The following is a 10,407-nucleotide window of genomic DNA, read 5'->3' on the forward strand; positions in this document are numbered from 1 at the left end:
CTGTCTACACAGAGCGGAGCCTAAGCAAAGCCCCCTGAAAATTCTGCAAACAGTAACTTGTCCTGATTTATTGAAAAAGCATCAATAGAGTTATGAAATTTAAGCAGTCAGAACTTAAGTGTCCACAAGGCATGAAGTTCTCTGTTAGAGATGATGAAAAACACTAAGCCTACTGTTAAGATCAATCACCATAATTTTGTCATGTGAACTTTTATAGTTTGTTTTATTGAAAAAGAAATTTTATTACAATTGCCACCAAATATGGTACACAATATGAGGATTTTTGTACATTATATCCCATTTTAAAATGTAACACCTTTCAATAGTAAGTTTCCTTTGTATAAACATCAATCAGTATATGGAATTAGAATTTGTCAAAGAAATGTGTCACTTATAAAATGTCTTATGCTTTTATAATAAACCCAGACCTTAATTTACTTTGAAGTGTAAGTTTCAATAAGGCAGGGGCGCCTGGGTGGCTCAGTCGGTTAAGCTTCTGCCTTTAGCTCAGGTCATGATCCTGGGGTCCTGGGATCGAGCCCCACATCAGGCTCCCTCTCCCTCTGCCCCTCCTCCCTACTCATGCTCTCTCTCAAATAAAATCTAAAAAAAAAAAAAAAAAAAGGTTTCAACAAGGCAATTATAAATGTGTGCTACCACAGATGTTTATTTTCCCTACCTCAGGGTAACATTTATCTAAAATAGTAAAAAAATTTAAAAAGGTATTTTATTTATTTTTTAACGATGCTATTTTTATAGACTTTATTTATCTGGGGGGGAATGCGAGCAGCGGGAGGGGCAGAGGGAAAGAGAATCTCAAGCCGACTTCCCGCTGAGCCCAGAGACTGAGGCTGGGCTCGATCCCAACACCCCGAGATCACAACCCAAGCCAAAGATCACGACCCAAAACCAAGAGTCAGACGCCCAACTGACTGCACGACCAAGGCACCCCTAAAAAGGTATTTTAAAAGAAATCAAAATAAATATCTTACCTGTTGAATTCTTTATCCTTTCTGAATTCTGTCCAACTGTTGCTGGGTTATTAAACATATCAATCAAAGGACTAGTATACGCTCTGGCTGAAGGAGCTGGGGGCACCTTTGGCGAATATTTAGAAAGAGTGTCATAATCTTTCCCAACCTGTGAAAAATTCTTTATTAGTCTAATATTAGTGTAACACAGCAATGGAATTATACAGATTCCCAGGGCTGTTTTAACATGCTTTAAATTCCACTTTCTTCACAAAGTTCTCTTGGTTGATGGCAATGCCCCACTCTGAATTATTTCAAAAATATCACATTTTTTCATTTTTGTCTTTTTTTTTTTTTTAAAGATTTTATTTATTTATTTGACAGAGACAGAGACAGCGAGAGAGGGAACACAAGCAGGGGGAGTGGGAGAGGGAGAAGCAGGCTTCCTGCGGAGCAAGAAGCTCGATGTGGGGCTCGATCCCAGGACGCTGGGATCGTGACCTGAGCCGAAGGCAGACGCTTAACGACTGAGCCACCCAGGTGCCCTAGGATTCTACATTTAAAATAATTTTTCCAAGGATTTTTGAGTGCATTGCTCCATTAATTTCTAACATCTTGTTTTGCTAACAAGAAATCTGGTACCAGTGGAGTCCTCTTTTCTTTGTAAGTAATCTATTTTTCCCCCTCTCTGGAAGTTTTTAGAATTTCCTCTTTATCCCCTTCTGCAACTTGATCACAATCTATCAAGGTTTTGTTGTTTTCCATTTGTCCAGGCTCACTGTTGCTGCTGTGTTAAAGATCAGGCAGAGTCTACTACAGTAATCTCAGCAGGGACCACAGTCAGGGCAGTGGACGGGTGAGAAGTGGCTGGACCTGTTTATGCTTTGAAGGTGGAAACAACAGGGCATGCCCAGGGGTTGGCTGTGGCTGGGGGGTGGGGTGGGGGGGTGGGGGGTGCAAGAGAGGGAGAGAAGTCCACATTTGTGCCCGAGCTACTGGAAGGATGGAGCTGCCATTTTCTGGATGGGGAAGACTAGAGAAGCACATGAGTGAGAAAATCAGTCATCTGGTTTTAGACAAGTTGAATTTGAGATCCCCATTAGACATCTGGTGATGATTTTGAGAAGACAATTGGGTATCTCCAACCTGTCTAACATTATGTTTACATCCTCTCTCCGTTTTTGTTCTGTGTTTTGCGAGAGCTCTTTGGATTAATTTTCTAAGCAGTTCCATTCTGTTAATGAGCCCATCTATTGGTGTGGGGGTTTGCTTATGTTTTTTTGTGGAGCAGGGAAAGGGGAGGGAAAAATTTAAAAAGCTATTTTAGAAAAATGTCAAGCATGTATAAAGGAGAAAGAACAGCACAATAAATCTCCCTGTACCCAACACTCAGCTTCAACAATTATGAATTCATGGCCAATATTGTTTCATATATGCTAAACCATCTTCCCCCGTGCCTGGAATATGCTGAAGCAAATCCCAGACATTTCAACTGTGAATAATCATTTTTAATTTCCAAAATCTTTAGTTGATTCTCCCCCTGGGGATGTAGTATCTTTTCGTTTCTTTCTAAAGATTTCTCCTCTGCCTACTGCCTCTGTTGCCTCCAATATTGTTTATTCAAGTTTTTTTCTTTCAGTGTGTTTTTTCAGGATACTGGTTTTCCTCACTTGTTCGGTGATTCCTGGTTATCTGTCCATCTCTGTATTGTATGGCATTCCCTATTCTGCCTGTTTATCAGTCTGTATTTTGCCTGTTCTCGTTATCACAGACTACCTGCGGTGAGGTGGGGACAGGGAGGACGCAGCTAGGAGGGTGCCTGGCCTCTGAACACACAGTTTCGGCCAGTGGACAAAAGCCCTGCTGCCTACTGTTTAGCACAAGTGGGACAGGTGGAAGAAACCGACCAGCTTAGAGGATGCGAATTGTCTAGAACCGACCACATACAGGAATGCCACGTGCCATTCTCCACCCCTTCTTAGACCCACTGGCTCTGAGCTCACTGCTCTGCCCTCTGCTAGTCTTGCCCTGCATGTGCTCGGGGCTGAGATTTTCTTCTCTCTTGATTCTCCACACACACCGATTTTGCCTTTCTCTGAGACTCCTTCAGTGTTTCTGGCCCACTGACAGCACCTTCTCTTATAGCCCATGCAGTTATGGATCTATTCTGTAGGCTGTCGACTGGTCTTTAGCATCTCTGCTTTCATTTCAGAGGTTAGGGTGGACCCATGTGTCTAAACTATCCACTGGATCCAAATTCCCACACTTGCATCGCTTCTTGGCCTTTTGGCTAAGATCAAGTGCAAATTTCCACATTTGTGAAAAGCAATAAAGCCGAGGTTCAAGGAGTGGCAAACTACAATGCTTGATTTCATTACCTTGAAATACTTTGGTGGCTATTTTTTTCTGAAGTGCCTTATGTTGTGATGAATGGCACCAGAGTTTTGCTAATTATTCTCTAAGACACCTACGCCTCCTTCACTGGGAATAAACTCACAAAGTTGGAATCATTACAATTAAAAACAGTAACAATAACATTTCCAAAACAAAGATAATAGAGTTGAACACAGCACTACGCAGTGCTGAGCACCTCATGGCTAATGTCAAATCTGAAGGTAAGGGGATCAGAGTGACACAAGGGAGGCCCTAGAAGAGGGGAGGACCTGTGATCGCCACCACCAAATGCCTTGGTCCTTTGTGCAAATTTGGCCCAAGACCTATCAGTAAAAACACAACTGAAATCTTGGAGAGAACCCATCCCTACCATGCTGCTTCTCTCAATCATCGGTGAGGGCTGGGGCGTCCCGGACACGGGGGTAGAGCTTGGGGTCCTTATTTCCTCGATCATATTCATGATCTTCTCGGGCACTTTGGTAGCGTCACCACACGTTTCCTGCCACCGGGGCAGCTTGGAATTGAGTAATTCTGCAGACTGTGAATCCGAGAGAAACACAACAAAACACAAACGTGTACTGTTCAAAGAGCTGAGAAAAGTCATGTCAAATATCAGGGATAATGTTTTACTGGCTTACCACGAGAAGTGTGAGAACTTTGTGTCAAATTCAGTGAGCACTTAAGCATCTATGAACTTCCTCCCTGTGTTATTTGCTGCGAGAGCTGTCGGCCCCTGTTCTACAGGAGCTTGCCCTCTGCCTTGGTGTGAATGCAGAGTTGAAGACTGACGCAGAACAAACTCAAACACAAAAAGGGAAGGGTTGAACAATCTTATTAAGCCCCACTGTTTCCCCAGTGGCCCCAGAAATGCCAATCAGTGCTTTCTTCCTCCCACTCCTAAGAGAGGGCAAAGAACCCTCGCCCCAAACCACCTATGGCCTCGGACCGTAGCCCTGACACACCGATTGCTTGGGCCTGCTTTGTCCAAGGAGCCACTGAAAGGACTGGGATGCTGGAGCCAGAAAAAGGGAAGGCAAAGAAGCGGTTTTCAGAGAGATGAAGAGATTCCCAGTAGAGAAGAGTAGACTCTGTTTATGCTAAAAAGTGTAACTGGGATCCAAGGTTAAGCATAAGAGTCTGCCACCAACTAGAGCTCTCTGCAAATTGGCCAGGTTGCCTTGTGACACAGTGAGTACCCCATCACTGGCAGGGCTAGGCCAAAGGAAAAGCCTCAAGGTCACCTGACCTATGACCCTGCCCCAGCAGGACACCCTCACCGTGGACACAGATACTGCTGAACTGAGTACAAAGTGACCATCTAATACTGCAATTCTTTCCTTTCCTGTAACAATGTTAGATCTTAGGGCTTTAGATCTGGTAGATGAATGGTCCTTAAGGTTGCAAAAACTTTATGGAATATGTAACATATGACCGAAACATACATCCAAGGCCAAGTTTTTTCCCCCTGAAAAAGAGGAAGTTGCCTTATTTTCAAGCTCTTAGAAACTTCTACCATGGAGCGCTCTCTAAATTATTATAAATAACAATGAATATTTGACTTCACTCCATGCTAGTTTTGGATGCTTACACAGGCCCAGTAAAATTTATAATTTAAAAAAAAAAAAAAGGAGGGAAAGTAACATATTCTCTTGTAATGATTCCTGGGTGTAAAACCTCACAACTATGTGTGCTGGAAGGAGGGCAGTAAAGCCAGTTCCACAGGTGATGAGATCACGAGGAAACACCTTGAAGAGGAATGAAAAAGGAACCACAGCAAGTGTCCTGATGCTGTGAGTGGGTCTGCGGCTGGGACAGAACTTCCAGGGACACCTCTGTGCATGGATTCCCCAGGCGAACACTCAAACTACCCAGGTGGGGTGGGCTTGGGGCCCGCTGGGACTCATCCCATGGCTCTGAAGACACTGATGCTGAGGACGCGTCATAAAGAGTCTGAGAAGAGCTGACTCATAGGTGAGAAAAGAAAAAAGTACTAATTCTTGATTATTAAGCATTATTTTATGAAAGATTTTAAATATGGATATACTACTAAATTAATCATGTATTATAAGCAATACTTAGCCATTTCAACCACACTTCTGAAAGTTTACATATTCCAGTGGGCCAAAAGGTATTTCTTTGGCATCTCTTCTCATTGGTAAACTAGGCCCATCGCTTTACATTGAGGCACATATGGAAGGTGAAGCATTTCAAGAGCATTTGAATATGAAATTAAATTATTAATAATGCAACAAAACTTGTCATCACAAACCCACCTGTAAATGATAATAATGTAAGTGATTTGCAAAGCTACAGTGTTTGTCGACCAGAAAGCAGAAGCGCCTTTTCTCTTCAAGTAGAGCTTCTTTGCAACCATCTGCAATAAATTTCTGGATTTCGCTCTGGCGAGACGTAACGGTTTCTACATACTAGGAAAATAATAATTATACAAGTATGTCATGAGGAGTCAAGTAGCTGCACAGCCAGACATTTATCTTGTGCCGTCTTTACACTTGGTTTATTTTGAAATAGAGTTAATGCTAAATACAGATAAACATGAGATAAAATAACAAAGTTGTAACCTGACCTGGGCAGGTATCATCATTCTGATTAAGATCCCTGACTCATGTGTGGAGGGACGTTGCCAAAGGCCTTACATTCTGCGCTGGGCAATCTGCACAAAATATTACTTTATACTTCAGGGATAGGATTGCGTTCTGGTGGAAAATCAAGGGCTTTGAAACCAGAAAGTTCAAATTTAAACCCCAGTTCTAAGTATCAACCATGTGACTTGGCCTAAGCCCCATTTTCTTCATCTGTAACATGGGGAGAGTAACGCTAATCATAGAATATCTCTTACCACCTCCCCACCCCCAAATCAGGAGAAAATGCCAATGTTTTTAGGAGGCTATTAATTACTCTTAACTCTGGAAAACTCTGTAGCCTTCAGCTCATACCAAGTCAAAAATGCTCATTTTTAACTTCAGTAGTGGCACAGCAGTAAGTGGTTAAAGTGGCTAAGTAACCTTCCCTGTAAATTGTATAAATTGTCAACAACAAAATAAAATAGTGCTGAAAAGTTCACCTCAATTTCTTTGTGTTCGTATTTGAGTGCATTTCGTCCTCCTTGACTTTTCCTTCTGATCTTCTTCAACTCAGCTTGAGATTTCTCCAGAGAATCTAACTTACTTTTGTGTTCCGTTTGGTATCTTTTGAGAGTTGCCTGTAAGTTAAATGTTGTGCTTATTTGAGTGCAGCACCGTCCAAACTGTTGGGCAGTTACTTTTGCTAACATTTCCGCTGGGCACTGCCCTGCACACCCTCACCTCGTACTGCTCCCTCCCTTCAACGTGCAGCTTTTGTCTGTCTTAAAGTCCCCTGGTCGTACAAGGGGCTAATGACCCCAAGGGCAGCTCTTAGAAGACAAGAATGTCTTTTCTTTCTTTTATTCCTTGTTTTCTCAAATTTTTTAGGACACTGAGTGCTAAGTGCTTTGGTGAATAAAAAAAGAATATTAAGTCACATGTTCCTGTTTTATGACTTACAACTTTAAAAAACAGAATGAACAAGTGCAGTCACTTCCGATTATTCTGGGTGCTGTGTAACCAAGTGTTTCTGGAGCCTCACAGACCTGGGCTGGAATTCTGGTAAAATCCTTCACTTCCTGTGTGATCTCAGCAACCACTTAGTTTCTCTCAAATTCATGTTTTCCCTTTAATCTGTACAGTGAGGATAAGAGTAGCTACATTATGGAGTTTCTGTAGGGACAAAATCTGATAATGTATGGAAAATGCTTGGCATTACATCCACCTCAGCCGTTGTAGGTGGTCCTGCCGCCTTCCTCTGGAGTACACAGAGCACACGCACTCAGGGGCAGTGGGGTGATTTCAGGGTAACTACACCGCTTACTGTCACATGGGGTCTTGGTGAGAAAGAGGCTTTGGGTGGCAAAGCAAGCAGCTATTCCACAGCAGGTAGGGGAGATGGAAAGAGCCGTGTGACAGGGCTGGAGGGTCCGGCAGAAGGAGAAAACTGCTGGAGTCATCAATACCAGGTGACAGGCAAGGGACACCACGCAGGAGCAGTCTCTGATGAATGGACATGGGAGCCCCAGGGAGCTCCAGATGGTGGTTCTCCCACCCACGTTTCACACCCTGAAGTGGTTTGTGAAAGCAACAGCTACATCTGCACTAATACAGATGCAGAGGTCGTCCCCATATACGTGTTCTTTGAAAACAATGCTTTCTAGAAGCAGGAGGATTCCTTGCAATATTTTCCTCTCTGCTTTTTAATGAAGATCCCAGGTGTTAATGCAAACGGGGCACCCAGCTCCAAGGGCCTTGTCAGTTTCCTGCATCTGTGTATATGCTCTACACTAGCCCTGACCATGTTTTCTGCTGCTGGATAAACAGTGAGAGAAAGTTCTCCTCGGGCTCAGAGATCAGGCAAGTGCAGCCTCCCGGAACGCCAGGCCCCCGTGCCCCACACCCACCTCCAACCATGAAGGTGGAGAAAACCGTGTACTCACATTCATGTATTTTACATCAAGTTCCGTCTTCTTCTCCAGCTCATGTATAATCTCTTTATGGAATTTTTTGAACTGTTAACAAAAGAAATTGAAAATTCACACCAGATTTGAGACGTTAAGCAAAATACAGTTTAGAAATAAAATATATTTTATTTTGTAAGTATAAACATAGTTTACATACGTTTTCATCAAGATTCTCATTGAGTTTCTTGTGGGTACTTGAAATCTCTATGAGAACATGGCCTGTGAATAAAATCAGATGTTAGGGGGAAAAGTCACCGTGTGGATTTTGTAAAGATATTAAAGAAAGTAAAATAATGGAATGAAGCACAATGTACCACCCCACTCTGCGCCTGGAAGCATCAGGGCCTGTGCCTCGTCAGAAACACAGACTGCGTGCCCATGGCAGGGTGGGTGCCAGAGGGACATAGGCCCTAGCAAACTTACTCTGCAACACTGTTCATCCAGAGAATGCCAATTTTGTCTTCAAATTCACATCATGCTTTCTATATTTTCTCATTCCCTAAGCTGAATCTTATTTATCTGACTTAATTTTTAAATTCTCTTATACAAGATTATCATGGTCATTATAGTAACTAACTATAGGAACAAATGGCTTATTTTTATCTAATCCCCAGAGTAATCTGATTATCTGTCAGGCATAAAAGATAAAGGTTATTTTTTCTCATATTAGTTCTTGTATCATTTTGGAAAATATTAACACCATGGGAAAATGCAGCAGGGACAGTGCTCTGCCTCATATCTCCCGGGACTACATCAATTCTCTGAAACAAGTACAGTCACATGGAGAATGTTCCAGAACTGAGCTTTACTCCAAAAGCAGCAAGACAACCACTTGATTTGCAAAGTACATCTCTTGCAGTTTGAGGCAGTATGATGCATCTCTGCTACTAAACTCTGATAAAGGTGAACAAGAGCCTCTCCCTGTTCACTTACCTATAGGAACCAAATGGGTCTGATACCTAAGAACTAGAAAAGACAGATTCATTTGGAACAGCCACCGGGCCATACAAACAATAACAAAATGTGCTGGGTAGATCCTCCCACAGTTTGGTAGGAATTCCTTGGGTAAACTGAAGGCTGCAGATGAAGGAGAATTAATATTAAGACTGTGGTAGATGGGGGAAAGCGAAAGAATACCAACGAGACTGTGACTTCAGCTATCACCTTTACAGAAATGATACTATGGTGCCCTATTCTAGAAAGAGTTAAGACATGTGACTCTCAAATGGCCAGTCTAGTCCCCCTACCCCCCATCTTCAGACTCAGAAATTCAGCCCCTTCCTGAACATTTCCACCTGGATGTCTCATTAGGTACCTCACATTCAACATGTCTAAAAGTGAATTCACCCCATAGTCTCCAATCCCAGCTCTTGGCTGCCAGCTCACAGCCAGTCACATGGGGTTGACACTTCACCCATATGTCACACTCAATGACAAAGACTCATTCCCTTGTGCATGTGTGTCATCACTTGGGCCAGGGTGAAATCACGCCCCTTACTCATCCTGCTTCCTCGGGCAACAAATGTGCCAGCCCTTCCCTGCCTGGGAGAGAACGTATGTGAGAATGACTTGTGAAGTCTCTGTGCGCCCAATCATCTGTCCCATGAGGGGTGCGGGAAGAGTCCCCCGAGTCTGCCCCCAACCAACACATTCAAACCCACCAGCTGGACCTCTCAGGTCTTGCCCCTCAAGCTCTTATCATTTCTCTTGACTCCCAGCTTGTTCTCTTCCAGACCCTCTTCCTCAGGGATGCCAGGGATCCCTCAAAATCAAATGTAACATGTCATTCCCCCAGCCCCCACGGTGTCCCAGATAAACCAACTCCTCAGCATGAAGCCCACTATGAACAATGCTGCTTAAAATAACCATGGCAGGTGGTGGGGACAGAGATTCTCCTTATAAGGTTATAGGTACATAACTTGTAAGTCCCTAAGCAGCCTGTGATTCTAGGAATCTCTAACAGAACAGCCTGCTGGATAAACCTGAGAGTGAGGGCAGACACATCCCCAGCACTCATCCCCACCACACCAAGTTATTAAGATACCCACTCTCCATCTTTAATGACACTGACTTCATTTCTCCCATAATTAAGTTCTCCTAAAGCTCAACATGAAACAAATCGGAGTTCTTCACAAAGGAAACCTTCACATGACCAAGAATATAATTACATTAATATGTCACTTTATCATTTAGTCATTTCAGATACCGAAATAGTCTGAGTTACTTTTTTTTTTTTTTAAAGATTTTATTTATTTATTTGAGACAGAGAGAATGAGAGAGAGAGAGCACAGGAGAGAGGGGAGGGTCAGAGGCAGAAGCAGGCTCCCTGCCGAGCAGGGAGCCCGATGTGGGACTCGATCCAGGGACTGCAGGATCATGACCTGAGCCGAAGGCAGTCGCTTAACCAACTGAGCCACCCAGGCGCCCTAATCTGAGTTACTTTCATATCCATTTTAAACCCATAAATAACTCCTGGCTGGAGATGAAAAACAA

General features: G+C 43.1%; 1 protein-coding gene across 1 annotated transcript in view; it reads right to left on the minus strand.

Annotated features, from left to right (window-relative positions):
- The window catches only part of BAIAP2L1 (BAR/IMD domain containing adaptor protein 2 like 1), a 90,287-nt gene that overhangs the window by 17,977 nt on the left and 61,903 nt on the right, over nucleotides 1-10,407 (minus strand). Inside the window, exons 4-9 of the mRNA XM_081819301.1 lie at nucleotides 8,072-8,133; nucleotides 7,891-7,962; nucleotides 6,448-6,585; nucleotides 5,639-5,791; nucleotides 3,736-3,903; nucleotides 993-1,140 (exon numbers count right to left, since the gene is read on the minus strand). Coding sequence (XP_081675427.1) covers nucleotides 993-1,140; nucleotides 3,736-3,903; nucleotides 5,639-5,791; nucleotides 6,448-6,585; nucleotides 7,891-7,962; nucleotides 8,072-8,133 — 741 coding nt within the window. The remainder of the gene's footprint in view (nucleotides 1-992; nucleotides 1,141-3,735; nucleotides 3,904-5,638; nucleotides 5,792-6,447; nucleotides 6,586-7,890; nucleotides 7,963-8,071; nucleotides 8,134-10,407) is intronic.

The sequence above is a fragment of the Leptonychotes weddellii genome, chromosome 5, assembly GCF_054177405.1.
Source record: "Leptonychotes weddellii isolate Sample4059 chromosome 5, ASM5417740v2, whole genome shotgun sequence".
NCBI classification, from domain to species: domain Eukaryota; kingdom Metazoa; phylum Chordata; class Mammalia; order Carnivora; family Phocidae; genus Leptonychotes; species Leptonychotes weddellii.